The sequence below is a fragment of the Myiozetetes cayanensis genome, unplaced genomic scaffold (assembly GCF_022539395.1).
Source record: "Myiozetetes cayanensis isolate MyiCay16 unplaced genomic scaffold, myiCay2020 scf5-8, whole genome shotgun sequence".
Classification (NCBI taxonomy): Eukaryota; Metazoa; Chordata; class Aves; order Passeriformes; family Tyrannidae; genus Myiozetetes; species Myiozetetes cayanensis.
Genome location: NW_026087742.1, coordinates 59,182,961 through 59,204,568, shown reverse-complemented (window position 1 = coordinate 59,204,568; position 21,608 = coordinate 59,182,961). Strand labels below are relative to the sequence as shown.

The 21,608-nt window shown below is 41.4% G+C and overlaps 1 protein-coding gene across 7 annotated transcripts in view; it reads left to right on the top strand.

Annotated features, from left to right (window-relative positions):
* The first annotated feature begins 2,520 nt into the window (after positions 1-2,520).
* Positions 2,521-21,608, top strand: part of TSC22D1 (TSC22 domain family member 1) — a 94,442-nt gene continuing 75,354 nt past the window's right edge. For 5 of the 7 annotated variants that reach the window (XM_050334045.1, XM_050334050.1, XM_050334048.1 and 2 more), the window contains exon 1: positions 3,645-6,505. In XM_050334045.1, coding sequence (XP_050190002.1) covers positions 3,672-6,505 — 2,834 coding nt within the window. In that variant the 5' untranslated portion in view covers positions 3,645-3,671. Of the gene's footprint in view, positions 3,003-3,635; positions 6,506-21,608 lie in introns of those variants that run through there. The other 2 variants (XM_050334044.1, XM_050334043.1) reach the window with 2 other exon arrangements.

The window sequence follows — 21,608 nt, the reverse complement described above, 5'->3', positions numbered from 1 at the left end:
ATTAGGTGCATTCAAACTTTGCAGCTCGATCCTTTTGGAGTTGCTTTTGCACACATTTTTAAGGCTAGAAAGCGACAAATCTGTATTCATAGCCTATGTGTTTTAAAAGTAGTTGGACTCTGTTCAAACATTCAGAAAATCATCTTTGAGCTGCGACTCATCATAGAAGACTTAATTCCTCAAGGAAATTGTTCTGGGAAAGTTATAAGCAGAAAGAACAATAATTTATAATGGAAGTTGGCTTGCAATATCAAACTCTCATCTCAAAAATGTTTACATATGTATCTCATTAAAGACAATCTAAGACTTCAGGATTGCACCAAGGATCAAGATACAGAGAGATTGTGGGCACCTTTGTGATGCTGTCCTGAAATGTGTGAGAGTTTACATGAAGGTTCTTTTCTGGAGGGAGCTCAGTTCAGGTAGTAAGATCTTAAAATATGGTCTTCTATCTGACTATCGGTTTTAAAAAAATAATATTATCTGAGTATCAGAAAAGGCAGAATCTTATTTAATTTTGTGTCAATTGCTCTGTAGTGTCTGTAAAAGGCCGTACAGCCATGGAAGGAGCCAGAGTTGCAAGTCTACCTTTCAGGTACCTGGAGACTTGAGCTGAAAGTCTGCATTCCAGATAAAAGGAATTAGGCTGCAAAAGACAGGGTTTTCTTAAAAGCCACCCCTATCCCCACACCAGCTGAGAGCTAGATAAGCCAGGTTAGGAGGGAGAGGCAATATGGAAGGGTGAAATTCAGTAGCAGGCAGCAAAAGCTCCCACTGTGTGTGTGACCTTGAATCCTCACCCTTTTCACAAAATGGAGCAAGAAAAGCAGCTTTTTAGTTCCTTGGTGATTAAACGCCACACACTAAACATGGGAGACTCAAATCTTCTCTCTGCCTGAAGGAACTAACATTTACATCTCCCACAAGAACTCTCTAATGACTCAGCTATGTGATATAATACCTTGGACTCTCACAACTTTTTCCTGTTGAAGCTCTTTCACTCTTCCTTATGTGCTTAAATATTCACTGCAGCAAAAACCAAGCCCTGTGCCCTGTTGACTGTCCTAACCAGCAGGCTTCATAGTCAGATTACAATATTAGCCTGAGCCCACCAAGTCTTGCAAACTTGATGCACTCCATGCTACCTAGGGCAATTTCAAGCAGTGATTTAGGACACTTCCACCAGCTCATGGCTGCCTCTGTTTGAAGACAAGGCTGTGTTGCCAGGAGGTGGGAAAACGAGCAGCTCTCCAGGTACAATGCATACCCTACTACCAGGCTGCTGGAGAAACAGGGGAAAGGGTGCAAGTCTGTCCCCCTCTCCATAGTAACTCGGGTATCGTGCTCTGAAAGTATGCCTGGGGAGGGTTCTGCTGATAGGAGAGGGTTCCACTGATGGGAGAGGTAGTGTGATGTTGATGGTGCAGATCCATCAGGTTTGTGCGGCCATGAGATACCTGCTAGGCAGCTCTCTGCAAGCCAACAGGTATGCAGGATGTGAAGGAAAATATCCTGGCAGATATGTGCGCATCGAGTGTCCCCAGAGATTATCAGATGGCTGTTGCTCCACAAAGAGGAGAAACTCCATTTGGGATGGGATGAGAGCAGCCCCACAACAGCAGGCGTGCCAAGCTTCGCCGCCTGGCTCTGAGGATGCCAGCACTGAAACAGAGAGGGAAGGTCGGCTGATTTCACCTCAATCCCACTTAGCTACTTAGAAATACTTTTGAACGGCACCTTTTTCTTTTGGATCAGTGCTTCAGAGCGGTTCCTCTCTAGCTTTCATCTGAAAAAGCTCCTCCACACACGCAGACACGCACACACACACACATAGAGACGCCGCTTGTGGATGCAGATGAATGATTCCACCTGACCCGGCCGCCTCCGGGCATCGCTCCCCCCACCACCGGCGGTGCCGAGAACGCCTGCGGGGTGGGCGGCGGCCATTTCGGAACGTGAAGGGACTCACCGGCGGCGACCCCCGCCGGGCTGGATGGAGAGGGGGCACGGAGCGAGCCGCCCGAGGCACAAAGGGGAGGGCGGCCCCGAACTAGGGAGGTGCACACGCACTCCCGCTTCCCTCCCCGTGCGCGGGGGGAAGGAACGGGCAGGAATATTCTGGACCGAGGGAGGGGAGGAAGGAGAAGGGGATGAATAACTTGAATAAATCTGCAGCGGAGCTGAGAAGAGGGGGAGGGAGGCGGCGGCAGGTCATGTGAGGCACAGTCATGCTGCAGGCAGAGAGGGGGCACCTGGGGGGAGGGGGGGGAGACGACACGAGGCTGCCTAAGGGGGCGGCTGCCCGCCATGGCTGTGGCCACAGCCTCGCCCCCTCCCCGGCCGGGGCACCCCCGCCCTGCCCGGGTTCGGCGCCGCTCGCCCATTTCCGCCACGCGAGCCGAACCCCATTTCCGCCGGCCCCGGCCAGACGGGCTTTATGTCTGCCGGCGGGGCGCGCGTGCGCGGCGGCCGCCGCCATCTTACGTTGTCTCTCGCCCGCCCTCCCCTTTGGCGAGCTTTCCCCTCCTCCCCCCCGCGGCGCCTCCTCCGGCGCTCCGTGAGGAGACGGGGCCGGCACGGGGAGGGAGAGACTCGCGGCGGCGGGGAAGCTGGGAGTAGACCCCGAGGGAAGAAAGGACGGGGCGGACGCGCACACGGCAGGAGGAGGACAGATTCCAGGCGCGGTTCTGCGGAGGACCAGCGGGTGCCGCCTGTTATAAAGGGGGAGGAGGCGGCGGAGGGGGAAGGAAGAGCGTGCAGAGCGGAGCCTCCTCCAGAGACAGCCAGACACAGAGGGAGGAGAGAGAGGCTGCCTGGCTGGCTCCCCCTTCCTCCCTCCCTCCTTCCTTTTCATGGACTCTCGTGTCGGGCTGCTGCTGCTTTTCTTCCGTCCTTATTCCATCTGTCTAATACCCAAAATGATTCAGCTCCATGGCTGCCACTGACGGGGATGTCCCTGCCCGGCTCAGCGTGCCGCTGCCGCCCTGCTGTGCGCCAGTCCTGTACGTATCCGCGCCTTCCTCCTCCTCCTACTTAGCAGCGGTGATGGCGAGGGGCGCCGACCGCCTCGCCGGGCTGCCCTGAGGGCCCGCCGGCTGCCCTCGCCCCGCCGAGCCGGGCAGGGAGGGAGGGAGGCAGGGAGGGCGGTGCTGCCGGCGAGCCGCGACGCCCGGCGGAGCCTCCGCGGCGAGGAGGAAGGGGCTCGCCCTCGGGCGGCCGGCTAGCTGCCCCCCGGGAGAGGCTACTCGGGGGGCTGGGGAAGTGGGTGGGGGAGGGGGATAGAGGGCGACCGAGGAGGGAGGTGGTGGTGGAAATCAAAAGCGGGGGGGGGCGGGTAGGGAGAAAGAAAGTGAATGGCGGAGGATTGAAAGTGTCACATTCAGAGGCGGCGGAGGACCGGTGCTTGCTCCCTCCCTGTCTCGGAGAGGAGGAGGAGGGGAGGGGGGTGTTGGGGGTTGGCGGTGCCGAGCCGCCTCAGCCCGTGCGCTGCGGGAGCCGGGGGGGTTTTTGCGTGGTGGTGTCTCTCTGCCCTGCCCTAAGCGGAAAGCTAACTGTGTGTGTGTGTATGTGTGTGTGTGTCTGTCTCTCTCCATACCGGGGGATTGCACTCTTAAAATACACCCGATACAATGCACCAGCCTGACTCAGCCGCAGACATTAGTGCTAGGAAGATGGCGCACCCGGCGATGTTTCCTAGAAGGGGCAGCAGCAGTAGCAGCGGCAGCAGCTGCGTTACTGCTCCCACTGCACCAGGTACCGGCGTTGGGAGCGCTGCCCTCTCTGCCGAGGATTATCAGCCGCCTTTGCTGGTCCAGCCACCGCCTCCATCTCCTGCAGCAGCTTCATCAGCGGGTCCACAGCCGATACCCCCTCCTCCACAAAGCCTGAACCTCCTCTCGCAGTCTCAGCTCCAACCACAGCCTCTTGCACAGACTGGAGCTCAGATGAAAAAGAAAAGTGGCTTCCAAATTACCAGTGTGACCCCTGCTCAAATATCAGCTAGTATGAGCTCTAATAACAGCATAGCCGAGGATACAGAAAGCTACGATGACCTGGATGAGTCTCACACTGAAGACCTGTCATCTTCAGAGATCTTGGATGTGTCTTTATCCAGGGCCACTGACTTGGGAGAGCCTGAGAGGAGCTCCTCTGAAGAGACTCTAAATAACTTCCAAGAGGCAGAGACTCCTGGGGCTGTTTCTCCAAATCAGCCTCATCTTCCTCAGCAGCATGCTCCTCTTCCTCATCACCCACAGCAGAGTGTTGTGATCAATGGAAGTGTTCATCCCCATCACGTTCATCATCACCACCATCTTCACCACCACCATCATGGACACCATCATCCATCGCATCCTGGCGTAGGTAGTGCCCCTATTTCTGGAGGACCACCGCCCAGTCCATCTTTTAGAAAACTATCAACAACTGGAAGCTCTGACAATGTTATATCAACTGCACCAGTTTCTGCTGCATCATCCACTGGTTCCCCGGCACCTGCCGTGTCTAATATACGCACTACAAGTACTCCTGGCAATTTAGGTGTAAGTCCTGCTACTGGAACTAGTACCTTAAATAATATGGGTGGTGGTAGTTCTAGTGTGGCAAGCAATGTGCTTGGTACTATAAATTTAAGCAACATCACGAGTACTGGTAATGTAAATGCTTTGTCTGGAACTAGCAGCAGTGCTAATGTGAATATCTTGAGTGGTGTTGGCAATGGTACGAGTGCTTCCTCTAGTGTCATTAACAATGTTACTAATCCAACTGCAGGAATGGCAGCGGGATCAAGCCCGCAGCCGGCTGCATCTGGCACGTCAAGGTTTAGGGTTGTAAAATTAGATTCTAGTTCTGAACCTTTCAAGAAAGGTAGATGGACATGCACTGAATTCTATGATAAAGAAAACACTGTTGCAGTTTCAGAAGGAGTAGCAGTAAACAAAGCAGTAGAGACGATAAAACAAAACCCGCTTGAAGTGACTTCTGAAAGGGAGAGCACCAGTGGGAGTTCTGTTAGCAGCAATGTAAGCACACTGAGTCACTATACAGAAAGTGTGGGAAGTGGAGAAATGGGAGCACCTACTGTGGTACAGCAGCAAGCGTTTCAAGGTATGGGTCCACAGCAGATGGATTTTAGCAGTGCTGCTCCTCCAGCAATTCCAGCATCTAGTATACCACAGAGTGTTTCTCAATCACAGCTTGCACAAGTCCAGCTGCATTCTCAAGAAGTAAACTATCCACAGCAGAAGCCAGGGGTCCAACCCCCTGCACAGGCCAGTCTAACCACTGTTACTGGGGTTCAGCCAGCCCCGGTTAATATACTAGGTGTATCCCCATCCCTGGGCCACCAGCAACCTGCCATTCAGAGTATGGCTCAACAGCAGCTGCCGTACTCCCAGCCGGCGCAGCCTGTGCAGACTTTGCCAGTGGTGCAGCAGCAGCAGTTGCAGTATGGACAACAGCAACAACAGCAGCAGCAACAGCCGGTTCCTACGCAGATGGCCGGAGGTCACGTTAAGCCGGTGAACCAAAACTCTGTCACGGGGGCTATGCCGGACTACATTCAACATCAGCAGATCCTTCAGACTCCAGCCCCTGCCATGCAGCCAAGTTCTACGGGAGTAGGAGCTGGGCAGCCGGTTCCTGTTGCCCAGGCACAGGGCATGCAGCCTTCAGTGCAAGCACATCCAGCTGCTGCCCCAGCTCAGCCTGTTGCTCATGCTCCAGCAGCAATACCAGGTGTAGCTGCCAGTGGTCAAATGCTGAATGTTGGGCAGCAGGGAAGCGTAGCTGCTGTGGTGCAACCACCCTCTGCTGCAAACCAAATTCCACCTCCAGTTATGCCGTCAACGGCTGCTCCTCCATCTTCCCAAGTAGTGCAGCCTGTGCAGACAGGAATAATGCAGCAGGGATTACAGGCTAGCGCTTCAGGCCTTCCTCAGCAAATGGTCATTGCTCAGCAAAACACCTTGTTACCTGTACAGCCGCAGGCACAAGGAGTGGAATCTGTAGTCCAAGGGATGGCTGGCCAGCAGCTGTCTGCGGTTAGCCCTATACCCTCAGCTAGTACTGTTCCTGCAGCAAGTCAAGCTGGTTCAGCTGTGCCTCCTGGCATACCTTCTGCTTCTGTAGGTTTGGGACAGCCACAGAATATAGCACAGGCTTCGGCTGTGCAGAATGGCAATTTGGCTCAAAGTGTTAGTCAGCCTCCCTTGATATCAACAAGTATAGGTATGCCAGTGGCACAAAGTGTGCCACAGCAGATGCCACTAAGCTCTACCCAGTTCCCCGCACAATCACTAGCTCAGTCCATTGTAAGCCAAATTGAAGACGGCAGACGCCCTACAGAACCTTCGTTGGTGGGTTTACCTCAAGCTGCCAGTGTCGAGAGTGGTGTTGGAGCATCAGCTGTTTCAGATGGCGGTAGCAGCAACATGCCATCGTCTGCATCCCTCTTTCCACTGAAGGTGCTGCCGTTGACGACGCCTCTCGTAGATGGTGAGGATGAGAGGTAAGACTGCCTGTAACATCATTAAAATATGAACTGTCTGATAGTTTCATTTACAGTAACTTGGAGGTTTTGTTACAGCCATTCGGTGAAATGAAGCTGAGTGATGTTTGTGTCTAATTAGAAATATGGTTTCTCAGGTCCCAGCACGTGTAGGTATTATATTAAAGAACTTGTTTTTCTCTTGAGGGGGTGGGTTGTATTGATTATCCTCTGAAACTACTGCGTGGGTAAATTGTGTTTAATAATCTGTGACAGTGTGTATATTCCCATTGTACAGGGCAAGACAGAAGAATAATGTGGAATGTGGGTATGCAAGTGGTGATTATAGTTTATTTATTATACTGAAATAATTAATATTTATTCTTAGGTAGATTTTTTTTTTTCCACAAGCCTAGAGTCCATCCTGCCTCAGCTTCTCTATTTTAAGTATTGACTTTACTAAGGTTGAACTAGTTGCGGGCCTGTGGTGTAAGTAAAGTCTTCTCTTTGCCAGCCGGGAGATGCTTTAGGCAAATGAGTATGGTGGGGAAAGGGAAGTTCATCAACACTGTTGTGGCTCTTTAAATTGAACTCAGGCCACTTTTGATCTTGATGGTTTTGCTTCAGAGCATTAATCCATGGTGTGAGCTGCTCAGGCCTGTGGAGGGGTGGTGAGCCTTTGAATCTGGTGCACCAGTTCTGTGCAGAGTAAGAAAACTGCTCACTTTCTCCCACCTTCACCTGTTCAAACTATGGGTGTTCTCCCACCTTCACCTTTTCAAGTAAATGACCACTGGCTGGTCTTAGTAGTACGTACATGTGAATATTCTCATTTCTTTGATAGTGTATGCAGAGATATTGTATCAGTTGTGAAAGGCTATTTTGTGTATAGCTGAAGGGATCCAGACATCAATTCTGAAGTGTGATTTTTTGATATTACTTATGTGTGGAAATTACTCAATGTATTGAGGACCTCTTATGATATGGGTTTGCAAGTGGACAGAAAGACTGGTGCTTCTCCCAAAGAACTTCTTGTCCAAGAAACTACAATAAGGGGGGAACTAACTTTTAAGATAAATAAGCAGCCTTAGGAACGTGTGGGAGAACAGAAAAAAATATTAGAAAAACCAAGCTTCCAGTGAGGAGACAAAATAAGATACTAAACACAAGGTGGGAAAAATGCTTTAGCAATGGGAGGTGAAGTACTTAAATGTCTTCTTGGTGCCATAACTTAGGTATATTATCATTGGCCAGACTTTATTTTAAAAAAATAATAAAAAAACCCCACAACAGGTTGCTGAGAAAGGCTAGATTATTTTCCTAATATTAAAGACCCTAACTCTATCAGCAGTCTCTAATTACGTTGATCATGAGGTGTTAACTGCCTTAGTGACTTTCATCACGTCTGTCTAAGATATGAGAGAACTACAGTGAGTAGCAGCTTGTCTTCCAGGAGTGCTAGAAGACAAGTTCCAACAGTTGCATTCTGATTATGTTTTTTTAGTCAATAAGTACATGAAGGTGGTAGAAGACAGATTGAGGTGTTAAAGTTGACAGTGTAACTAACCATTGTGCTGCTGGCAGTCAGTTTTCTCAGAAATGTTTTTTAGTTTTCTTTCATTTGAACTTTCTAAACTAAGACTCTAATACATTTGTTTATGGGTCCCACTTGTCTTTGATGGTGTGATTTGTTTTTGTTGCTGTGTGGTGTTTGTTTTTTGTTTTAGTGTTGGTTTTTTTACCAAGTAAAAAAACCCCCTTAACTTTCAGGGGATCCCAGATGAGTAAGGGAATCATAAGCTCATTGATACTCATCATTTTGGAAAATGACATCTAGCATGTGTCTGTACCCTGATTTTAAGAGCATATGCTAGCAGTTTGTCATGATTGGTAGTTTTTCCAGAATGTTTAAATCCCTCAGGGTAACAATAGCCAGAAATACCTTCTTCCTCTGTTACTTGGCTAGACAAAGATCATATCCTTTCTTCTCCCATGCACATTGCGTCTTTGTTCAATCTGTCATCTCCAGGTACACTACACTTTTGTTTAGCTGCAGTTGGAAAATCATTTAGATTCTTTACACAGAGCAGGATATGACTCTGTTAAATGGAGACCAAAAATAATTGTGGTTTTTTGCATTACAGTAGTGGCTAAGTCATTTTTGTGTACTGTCAGACGCTTCACAGCAGCCCTTCTCCCTGCATATCTGTATGTAACATTAAAAACCTAGTGAGATCACCTCTGTTTCCACTTCCAGGGGATCTCAGGACAAGGTACTTGTATTGTCATCTCGACTGGAATTTTGATCTGCAGCTTAGATTTCGTTACTTACTAAAGGTAGTGCAAGATACATTATTTTGCTGCTTTGACCATTAGATATCTCTAATTAGAGGTTTTTTTCCGGTTTATTGGATTACACTCTGTTTACAGGAGGTAAAGGGTAGTGTGTTTTAAAAGTACATAAAAATTCAAGAAACAGACATACTGTAAATACGTGTGTTTAAAATCTGTGTTTCTGTGTCTCGTCTGCACACACACATCTATCATTGAAGATTTCTATCAATACATCCCAAGTGATTCTAAACCTGGCAAGGGAAAAGGTAGCAGAAAGAAGTGAGCGATGACATAATTGGGCCAGCAAAGAAGCTGTAAAATTCCATTTAGTGTGCCTTTGAAAAAACATCTGACCCCTGTAATACCCTGTATAGATTAACTCCCAGCTTTTCTTAAACCTGTATATAATTGCGTTTAAGGACGCACCAGTATCTTTAAGTCTTTAGTCTGTTCAGTTTTTAGAACACCATTTGCAGCTCTTTCTATGCCTGTTATCAGGGCACGGCCTTTTAAATATAGACAGTGTGGAGTGTATCTGCTTTGAGAACTGTAACCTTTTATTTCCCCTGTGTGAATGACTTTTATTTCAAGTCCTAGTGAAGATCAGAAAAAAGAGATACTAAAAATGAACTGCTTGGCAGAATCTGTGTGGAAAATTCATTTGGAAACTTTATTTATTAAAGAGAGGATACAGATAATACTCTGTAGTTTCTGTATTTAAAGAAAACCAAAACAAACCACCAAGCAAAAAACCCAAATCCCCAGCAAACCTACCAAACATTAGTAGTTCTTCCAATTAGTCTTTCTTTGGCCTGTTGGGTATGCCATAGGTGTTTGTATGTTGGTAGATTCGTCATCTCTTTTACTTTTTCCATCTACAAAAACGCAGGCCAGGTTTTTGGTTGTTAATTTTTTTTTTTTTCTTGGCTTGAAGCATGGTATGGATTCAGTACGTGATTCTCATAATTTCTTGGTTTTGCAGCAGTTACCTTGATTTATTCAGTTCAGTTATTAAATCCTGTCAAATTTAGACATGGTCTTTTGAGGTTAGTATTTCATCTTTAGAACTGTGGAAGAGGATTTCTTTTATTTTTATGCTTTTGAGACTTAAGCATGGAAAAATGCATGTTTATATCACAGTGAATTTTTTTTGTGTATTTATACTTAGCGTTTCAGAATAAGTTTTACATCTTTGTAGACAGTGCTCTATGCTTTACTATGCTATAGGTGCTTGCAGTAAGATTTTGTACAGACTTATATTATTCTTAAATTATCTGTAAAGTGAAAAAAGTTTATTTTACAGCATTTATAAAGGCTGCTGAAAGTGAATTTAAAAATAACTTAATCTGAAATGTTGTTTACCATTACTAAAAAGCAGATTTTGTGAATGAAGGATAAGAGAACTAATAACTGCCTCCCTGTCCTTGATGGCATTTGCTGTAGAGTTGTTTGCATTCTTTAGGCTGGTGCAAGTTGCGTTCACCTGTTTTTTCATTTCATCCAACAGCAAAGCAAAAGAGAAAGGAGGAAAAGACCATGCTAATCACATAAAAAATATTCTTTATTATGTTACAATCTTGTGATTTTTTAAGAGAAACTTTTATTAAAAGATCCCTTTAGAAATGTTTTCTGTGTAGGACATATGTTTTGGCTGGTTACCAAGCCTGTGGAGAGGCTGGAAGATTAAAGTTGAATGTGAGAACTGAACGACCTGTGAGCAGCCTTTGAGAATCTCTAGTAGTAGTAACTAGTCCTAGATTGTAAAGCAAGAATAAAGTCAGGAAACTGGATTAATTTTCATCATGCATGCAACTATGTAACGGGAAGGCTGATAAGGTACAAATGAGATTTTTACAGATATAATCAAACACTTTTTGAAGATTTTAATAAGTAACAGTGAATGAACATATTAAAGTAGAACTGGAAATTTCAATGATATTTTTGATGTGGTAACTATTTTACATACTTGTGTTGATTTTGTAAGCAATTTTAGTTTATATGGGCTTTTTTGTTTACTGAAAGTTTTGCTGCTGTGTATTTGAGAAAGGGAAAAGATCCTTTACAACAAAGGATTTATGGTGGATTAGCATAGATTTATGGTGGTATTTTTTTAATTGCATCCTAGGGGCAGTGTTATTTTCTGTTTTGCAGATTTTAAACTTGCTTTGTAGTCTTGTCACCATTTTAAAAGCTGCATGGTTTGAATTCTAGGAGATTAACTGTTAAAAAAGTCTGTTCATATCTTCAATTTAGCTTTTATGGAACTTGGGAAAATTGTTAACTTCAGTGGTAAGTCAAATGAATAAAAAAAGAGCACTTTGGTGAAGAAAATGTGCTTGCTGTTGTCATGCTGATAAGTCCAGTTTCTCATTTCATCTGATAAAATACCTATTGTTGGTGGAATTGACTTTGTTCTTTACTCAGTGCAGAGAGCTAACAATGAGGAATTTAGGGTCTACACCTTGTATGTCTGCTGACCAGCTGCATGTGGCAATACCTGTTTTGATGGACCTTTTCCTGATGTCTTTTATAGATGCATTTTCTGCATGCCATGATATCCTTTGAACTAAGGATTGCTACAGTGCTTGGTATTGAGTTGTCTTTCAAGACAGGAAGAACGAAAAGATACCAGAGGGTTGTAAAAGCAGTAATTTGGCACTTAAGATAAGGCAGATGCTGAGAAATTATCTCTCCAACTGATAACATAATTTCCAGAAAACACTACAGTTTTTTCCTTAACACTACAGTTTTGGCTGGTCTTTGGAGCAGTGCATAAGTAATAAGTCATCTATATATGTATATGTCAAACAAACAAGGCTTTAAAATATTTAATGTTGAAAAGCAATCTTTGTTACTGTCTCAGGATTTGCATTCTTCACAGGCTAATCTGTAAAATTAGAATTAAAAATACTGACAAGTGGATTGGAAGTGAAATGTTTCAGTCTTTAAAAGTTACTGTGATCTAAATAATGCACAACAGAGTGATAATTTTAACTGTTTGTGGTAAGCTGGCAAAGTTAGGAGAACGGGAGGGGAAAATAATTAAAAAAAAACCCAAACACCACCACCTATCCAAAAAACCCAAACAAAAAAACCCCAACCCAACCTACCAAACCCCAGTATGTTAACTTATCTTCCTTAAGCATAAGTAAAAATGCATATGGTTAGCACACCTATGCTACAAAAAGAACCCCTCTAACCTGTTCAGTTTACAGAAGGTAATAAAGTAAATAGGCCTTTTCAGACCTGTCTCTAACAGCTTAGGAAGTAGATCAAATTGTAAACAGTAGTATTGCTAGTATAAGCTTTTAAACAAAAAACTGCACCTGAATATCACTGATGATAGCAAGTGTAGTCTTTATGACCTTTGGGGAATAATTTGTGATACGGGTTTGCAGTTTGATGTAGGTAAAACATAAAAATGACTAGAAAAGAATAGTGTGTCTTTGTTCTCATTGATTAAATGCACTGGTTCTTTTGCTGTTCTCTTGATTAATTTATGAGGCTAAAATGTACTGTGTGGAACAGATATTTAACAGATGATTGAAAAGTTCTAAAAGTGGGCCTATACCTTTCATTTACTGCACTTAGGGCACCAAAGACAGTGCTATTAAGCAAAAACATTCTCCAGCAACCTGTTAAAAGGGACTAAGGGTAAGATTATTTAGCAAATTATTTCGTGGTAATGATCACCAAAAATAACGAACTAGTTTGTTCTCAGCATGGTTGTACAGGAAACCATAGCCTAAAGCTAAGATGGAAAGAGCTCCTGAGTGACTGGAGATACCACTTTATTTATTTAAGTCTGTTTTAAAGGATTCAGAATTAGGAATTGCATGATTGAAGTGCAGCATAATTATGGTATCAAATTAGAGCACCTGATCATCCTTCTGGCTTTAATATCTGGGAGCGCTTTAACTCTTGTTCTGCCTTTGGAATTTGCTAACAAAGATAGTAATTGTGCTACAGTCAGTGGTGTAGAAATCCTTATCAGTTTATTCTGTACAAGCCTCCAAACACCTGTTGTGCATTGTCATTGTTGGAAGCAGGATTTGGTTTGTGGTTGCAGTTATATGCAAATTCTCCATCTTCCACTGAGGCTGGATCAGCTTTCCCGAGAGAGAGATTTAGAGGTTATAAATGCTTGGCAGTCAGGGATTGTAATGACCCTGTACATGCAAATGGTGGAGCCTGGGATAGTTCAGGTATTTTATCACTGCGGGTTACCTTATGGATGAAATGACTTGCCAGTACTAAATGAGGACTTCTGGCTTGGGTGCTGTGCAGAGATGAAGAATGCTACTCATCGTGGTTCAAACACAACGTTATGCTTTAATAATGGAAACCTGTTCCGTAAGATCCCTAACTCGTGTTTTGATAGAGTGAAAAAGTCACAATAAAGTTGTTCACTATTTTTCTTTGAGCAAGCAATTAATTTGTGATTACGCTTCCTTTAAATTATTTGGGCATTATTGTGTGCCAGAAATGACTCCTGATTTTTTTTTTCCCCTACTTCACTCTGTGTTATGTGGATTTTGTTAATTGTTTGTCCTTTGCATTTAATGTTACATTATACTATTTTGAGGTCTTGGTGAAGCTTCATATATTCAGTACCTTTGACAATTATGACATACATTTAAGAATTGTAGACATTCAGACTTGAAGTTCTTGTCCCAATTTCTGTTACTTCTTGTGGTACAGAGTTAGGGATGATCCAGAACAGTAGAAGTAACTTTCTTTGTTCAACAGAGAATGGACACTTAAACCAACTACTTTTTAAAATTAGCATTCCTTGCTGGGGGGTTGTAGGTGTTGTACAAGCTGAAATGGGTACAGAATTTTGAAAGTACGTTAGAAGAACAGAGTAGGAAATAAAGTAGTTGGAGGTTTTGGTTATTGTTATGGTTTAGAAATTTAACACAGTTTTGAGGCTTACTGTAGTCCTTAAAGATCAACAAATGCAGGTACCACTGTTTGTTTTTTTCCCCAAGGAAACTTTCTGAAGACAGCTTGTATTTGTTTTAATTAAACTTAAGGGGTATCTTGATCATCTGTTTACATACTTTTGAATAATTCTTCTGAGTATAGTGGAGAAGTACCATTTTATAAATTGCTAAAACAGGCAGCAGAGGATCTTCTCTAAGTTTAGACTTAGAGCTGAACTTACTATTTGATGAACTTACTCGATGAATGGGACCACAGTCTTAAAAACGTAGGCAGTATTTTTAGTAAGGTATAGATTGGATAGCAACTGGAAGTTGGTTGTAGAGGGTTTTATAACCACCTGCTTAAGTGTGTTAAACGAATTGACCAGGCAAATTGGTTAGGCTCCTGTGTGACTTAAGTATTTTTCCAACCTTCTGTTTGTATGTCTTGCCTTTTCTTTTTGGGTTTTTTTGTTTGTTTGTTTTTGTTATGTTTGTGTGTGTTTGGTTGTTTTAATTAGCATGGATATCAGCAGGAAGTTTTCAGGGCTCCAATTTTTTGGTATGTCATTGAGATTTGAACTTCTTGAGCAACTGTTTAAGCAACAGTGTCTAAATACTGTGCTAAGTATTAGGGACAGTGCTGAAAGCTGCTGAAAATGTGGATCCACATTCAACAATAGTCTTAGTGTCTTAAAACATTTAATAATAGGATGTTGGTTTTATTGCTACTGTACTGCAGTGTGGTTCTCAATGATGAGTTACACAAGTAAAGTAATTTCAGCATGCACTGCTGTTACTGTATGCTTATTTCTGTATCCCCAGTGTTACACTTGTTTCATTTCTTCCTGTAGCATCAGAAGGTGCAAATCAAGTGTAAGTTACACCATCTTTTTGCAGGCATTGTTGGTCTTTTATTTGTAGTCTGCTGTCTTGTGGGTCAATAACAGGCCTAGTTATTGGTAACTGAATGTTAATCTTCTTTGGTGCTTACATATCTAGTCAGCAGTCCTTTTAATAGCATAAGTGTTAAGTTTCTGAATTTAGTATCTGTTGAGAGTTGGTTTAGAAGTGGTATTTTCCTTTAAATTATTCTAGACAAATGTAAGTTATAGAAATAACTCTAAATGTTTTTCCAGTAACTTTGACTCTGTGCAATGTAGAGGGATGAAATCCCTGTCAAGATGAGAGAAAACTTAAATGTCTTTTGAGCTTCGTCTGACCTTCATTTCACCCGATTCCATCACAGTTGTGTATAGATGACAGAGATTATGACTGGCAGTCATAACTCACATATCAGAAACTGTGGAAATCAAAAAATTCAGAATGTAACCATACTAAATTTGTGTTTCTATATATTTAGTGCTTTTGTAGCTTTTAAAGAAGATTGTGACTAAAAATTAACCCAGTAACTCATGTATGATTGCTTTACTGTCTGTCGTGACCACAGTTTTGAAATACTTCTCTCTTTAAAGAAGAATAAGCAAAAACTCAGGCAGGATCTGAATAATGAGTGACTTGTTTGGCATATATTGCCACTGAGCTGGGATAAGCAAAGGAAAAAAAATGTAAAAGACTTCTGTAGATTTCCTGGAATATTATTTTCAGCTTGGTAATTTTACTGGATGTATGTGTGTCGAAGTATCATAATGTGTTTTTGTACCATATGAAAGATTCCATATTTTTCTGAGGATGTCTGTCTGTGGACTATAAACAGCATTTTAATTCATACTTCCAGATTGAGTCTGACAGACGTGGAATGCTATTTTTTCCCTTTAGGATTTCATGAGGGTTCGTGCTGCAATGCCTGCTGTATAGGGGAAGGAGAACAACTTGGGATGTTTCATGATTGTCATGTGTGTCAACTTGTGCATGGTATTAATTGTCATTGTCCCTTGATGTCACTTGCAGCAGAGGATTCTCGGACTTTGAGTGTCTCCAAAATCTAACAAGGATGGATTTTGTAGTAATAGTTTATGTTTAGAGTTACAGTTTGTTATAAGCTGTTCAGTGAAAAATCTTGGTCTGACCTTAACTTGAAATGTCTACTAAACATCTTGATTAATTTTTTTTAATTCTTTAGTCTAAAATCCTTAATGGTGTTTATCTGTATATATGCAGATAAGAACATATACATTTTTTTTTATAAAACAACCCTAAACAAACCTTCTGGTGAGAAAATGAGCAATTGGTGCTCTTACAGTTTCATTTTTTGCAGTCTAACAAAATAAGACCAAGTGAAAATAAAATAAAAGGAACCATGAGTTAATGACTATGTACTTTAAGTACTTGTTAAGTAATTTACTGTAGCACTCAAATGAATTCAAGGTATAAATGTACCTCTTTAATCTGTTGAATGAGGTTATTATGTTAAGAATGGATCAGCATATTGCACTGCCAAGTGTTTCTTTAGTAGGCCTAATGTCCCAAATTGGGTGAAATGTCAAATTACTCATAAATGCTCAGGGATTGGTGTAGGATGTGCATGTGCCTCCATGTTATTTTCTTTCTTTCCAAGTGTATGAGACTATTTCCAGTTCTGTAATTGCTTGTGAAAAAGAGGAGTTTCTGAGCCTGTATTTGATTGGACAGGGAGTAGGGAGGGAAGCTCTGAAATGTTCATGATTCTTGGTTTGTTTTTCTTTCTCTTTTTCAATGAGAAAAGGGATTTTAATTTTTGTAATACTGTCAAGCATCCATGTGTCAGTCAAGCATATGCAGTTGTTGGCAATACAGCCTCTTATTTTTGGGATAGTAACTAAAAGGCGTAGTTGTGTACTGGTGCTCTGCTTTGCTGACTGCTTTATAACAAGGAGCAGAAGAGATGGTCCTGAAGGACTTGGTGTCTGATGTTCATGTAACTTCTGAACTGATTTAAAGACAGTGATGCTTAAAAGTGGGCAAAATCATAAATTTTTTTAGTGATTTATGGAAAAACAGAGCATTAACGCCGTATAGTGATCTGTGAGTTCCTCTAGAGATATACCCCGCTAATAGTGAAGTACAACATCTCTGGAATACCATTGCATGGAAAATTGAGTCACCATTTCATCATGAGAGTTTGGGTCAACCTCTTTGTGGGGTCTCACTGACTGCCCTTGGGGCATCTGGATTCTTAGTGCTGCTTGATGTTGGAGCATGGTGGAGTAGTTGAGCAGTCCTGTTATTTCGTTGGAAATTAACATGTAAATGAAAGATAATGATTTGCATGAAAACATCTCCAACTTCTAGAGAGTAGTGTGATCTGTGGAAGGGGAAAAAGAAATACTAACATAACCACAACTGAATTAGTTGTGTTATTGTCTTCACTTTTTGCATTTGTCTGACTATCAGAATCCAATCTCTGGTAATCTTTAACATGTATGTTTACTGTCCAAATACTTAAAATATTTAGAATGTGTTTTTTTAGTTCCTTTGGGTTTATGAGATGTTTTCTCTGAAAGCATCACAAACAGTTCTCCAAAGAGTTTTGTAAAAGACATTGAAATTGTACAAAGTGTTCATAGTTATTTTAAAATAGAGGACTGTATTGATATTTACTGATATTAAATGTTTTAAGCATGTGATCCTCCCTCTTAATACTTTTTAATTGGGGAGACTTTTAAGGAAACATTTTTTAAAATTTTACTGAAAAAAAGTTTTTTTCTATTCCTACTTCTGAACATGATAGACTAAACCATTCTGAACGTTTCAGGAACATGTACATTTTTTAAATATCTAAAATATTCTATTGATTTTTATATTGCAAGAACAACAAGGAAAAACCCCAAACCCTAAAGTATTGGGATATCTTTTTGTTAAATGATGGAGTTGTCATTGGTGTGTTAGATGGAAGATCAGGTCAGATCAATGTAAGGTCCATGCAGTTACCTTAAATGCCAAACACCCATCCTACTAGTTTGGCTTTAAAAATCCTATGATTTAGTGAACTTACAGGTACTCTTTAGAAATACTTCCTCAAACTTGCTGTCAGATAGCTCTGGAACAGAAGTACTTTATGATAGCAATAGACCTGCTATCTGTGACTTAAGAGGAAAGTTGATGCCTATTGGATTAGGTCTCTAGACTTTGTGTATGCAGACAAAAGTCTTCCCATGCTTTTGTTACTGTGATCACTGGAGTCACACAGATTGCATTCATAAAATAGTATTGCCATGTAGCTATGCACAAATTGGCATAGGCAGCTTGTGTTCAGAAATGGTCAAGGGTAAGTTTTGGTTGTCAGTAGTAAATTGGAATATGTATGTGTACAGCTCCTATGAATTATATGCCTTTTCTACTAAAAACTTCCTTGGACACCATTCTTTAAAAATGTAATTGTTATATCCTAAATTATATACTCTAACCTAAGGTATAAGTTATTCAAATGGTCTGTTCCGGTACAGATTCTGTTCCAGTGCAGAATCCTTCAAGCATGATGGGTCAGCACTGGGGTTTTTTTATTTTTGCTCATCAGTTGCATGTTTTCCACCGTTGATTTATGTTGTCTGCTTCTAATGAAGAGACAAGATTAGAAACAAAGCCCCTTCAGAAATCATGAGGTTGCTGGAAAGATCTGCATTTTATTTCAGAAATAAGAGTTGAAACTACTATTGGTAGTCTCCTCTGCCTAAAGTGACCACAAGAGAAATGTACCAAAAATGATTGCCAGTAAAATAGGCTTTTTTCTTCATGCAAAAAGATCCAGCCATAACTAAATACTATTTAATTATAGTGCTTGTCAGTGAATGTGACTAATTTCTGTGAGATTGTTCTTAAGTGACAAACAAAGGTGGTTTTTAATCTAAAGCTAGTAAGAAATGGTTTGGAATGCTGTGTCTAAAGAGACTTGCCATTTTTTCTGGTGAAATAATCTGATTTTCCTCTCTTGAGTATTGATGTGCTGGGTTGAATTAAGATTGCACAGATAGGTTACATTAAGATTAAGATTATTCAGTTCTGGCTTTTCTGAAAATTAAAACTGAATACCAGTTGTGTTTGAAATATGGCAATGAATACTTAAAATGCCGGCATGGCTGCTGTCAACTTGGCAACTTTGTTTGCTTGAAGGAAGATTGAGTTAATTCATCTAATCAGGTAATTGATAGAGTAATAGAAAGAGCTGCTGAAGAGGAAGCTCAGTAAGAGCCCTATGAAGTGGAGAACTTGAAAATCCTGAATAGAGGTTTACATTTGGAGCACTTTGCAATAGAGATTCCAAACCTTTACCTACAAGAGCCTTCTGAACTTTTACCTACAAGAAAGGTGTCTAGAAATGTATGTGTGTCTGTTTCCTTCAGTGTAATTTCTTGGGAAGTGGTAGAAGAGTTTACTCTCTCTTAATCATTCATGACCAGAGGCCCACTTCCATAGGAAGAAGTGACTAACAGAGAAGCATTTGACCTGCTAGAATGGGTTTTGTGGAGTCTGATTAGTATGACCAAGTGTTGTAGGGATGCCATATATCCTTGGAAGTGACTATTTTAATTGATGCTTAATTGTTGAGGCCAGGACCATCCAGATTTATAAGGAAAAGAACCAATTGTTGGATGCAAATTGTAGAGTACCTGGTTAGCATGTTTTCTGTGTGTTCAAATTGCATTTTAAGATTTCCTTGTGTGTGTTCTTTTCTTGGTGTGAACTGTTTGTATTGTATCCTCACTATATTGCTCTGCTTACATTCGTAACAGAACTTTGTTCCTTTCCTGGTAATGTTGATGAAATGAATATTACACTGTGAACTAATGCATCCTGTTTCTAAGTCTGGAATGGTGTCTTACAGTTGTTCTGCTTCAACATTACGTCCTATGGTTTTTCAGTTGTCCAGTTTGGCTCAGCATCTCTCTCAGCATTTGCTGCTCTTTACTTGAGAACCATTCCCGGTGAATGATAAATACTCAAGAAAATGGGACTCTCTGTTGATGAGTCCTAAGAACAGAAGCAATAAAAGGGGATAAGAAAAAGAATGGTATGAGCGATTAACTCAAGTTGTTGCACTGCTGATTCCTCTTGTCAGACTGTGGGAAGACCTCCATTTGTATTATTTTCCCTTCTTTGTTTTCCTAGAGAGTCAGTTCTTTCTGAACCATAAGCCCTTTGTTTTGTCCTTGTAGACTAGTTTTGCTTGCTCCTAACATTTGGTGTTAGTAGGAAGTGGAGCCAGTGTCAGGGTCAATGGCTTTCCTTTTCTCTTACTTCACAGATATATTCTCCAAGCACAGTGGAGTGTCTTACCCTGGTCATATTTACCTACCTAAGGATTTTTCACACTTATCCTCCATTACTGTAATGAATTAATGGGTTTAAGGATTCCAAATCTCTTGCCAAATGTGCCAAAAGGCTAAAATGTTTTTGGTGTAGACAGATGAAAGCCCAGACCATCCTGTAAATTAAGGAGGTACTTTAACTTGAGTCTTAGAAAACAAAAAGCTAATGAGTTAAGACCTGCTGTGTTGCTGGAACCTGTCCTAAAACATCTCAAAATTCAATTGTGTAGTGTATTTTTTTTTAATGACAAAAGATAATCTACAGGGATTAGAACGAATTCAAAACGAAACGACCAAGTAATACCTAAACCAAGAATTAAATCCCTAAAGCTGAATGATAAACTTCCATCAGACTTCTGATTGAGATAGTGACTCACAAGGAGCCTTAAAGCTATGATAACATATCCACCTTTTTGTACGTTAGATCCTGATCTAAACCAGATTTATAATTTAGACCTTATGTGCCCTCAATCAATTTGGAAACGAGGCCATGGGTAAAATTGTCTTGGCTAATATTAAGGAAGATTTTGTCTGTGGAGCTCATTGCCACAAGAACCTGTGGAAACCTAGAGAAAAAAAAATGTGTATGTATTGTTATGTAGGAAACGACACAGAATTATAATAGGACATGGAAAATGAAGATACTTTTGGCTTCAGTTTTTAGGACTAATTCTAGGTAATTCAGGGGAATCAAGTCCATCTTTTGAGATAGATCTCCTGTAGCTTCTACTGTCACCTTTTCAGTGACTTTTGGAGAACCTGGTGCTGGCAACTATTGAAGGCAGGATACTGCTCCATACCTTCTTACTCCAAACTAGAAATAAAAACTTAAAATTCTTTTTATTTAAACTTTTTGGAAAATATCATTGAAGTATGAAGGCAGGAGAGAAAACTCAGTGTCAAGATGAAAAAACAGAGATGGAATGTGTGGAAGGCAACCTTATGAGTGTTGATTACAGAAATGTGAATGATCACACATGATGGCTGCTGAAAGAGAGCTGGGATACAATGGTGTGTCCTTGAATTTACAGAGTAGCAAAAGTTCAGAGGTTGTTGCACATTTAAAGAAGGGAAAGGTGTAACAACAACCCTACTCTATCAAAGTGTAGCTCAGAAATTAGGATGTCATGTAAGCAGAAGCAAGATATTGTTTCATTAAGAACAAAACCACTTATTCACAATCCTTATCTTTCAGGAAGCTGTTCTTGTGCTTGAAAAATGTAATGCTCAGCACAGCAATGGCTTAAAATAGCATTTTGGATGCTATAGCACTGGCATTAGAGCCTCATTGGCAAACATCCAGGAGGCCTGTAAAAGAAGATACCTTAAATGCTAAAGCTTCAAAATCTTCTGTTTAAATTTTAATTTCTGTTTAAGTTTAAATTTTCTTAAATTTTAAAATTACATGCCTATTTAACAAAATATTTGAGATTAAGCTTAAAATTCTTTAAAAACACACTAGATAGCAACAATTCTTATTTGCAACACAAAATAATTAAATTGATTATAGGAATGTGTGTAGGGTGGGTAGCTGCAAAGAGTTACTCAAGCTGTACAGACTAAAGTGGTAGCTGCACCACTGAGGCATAAAGAAATAATTCCAGCATTTGGATTTTTTCT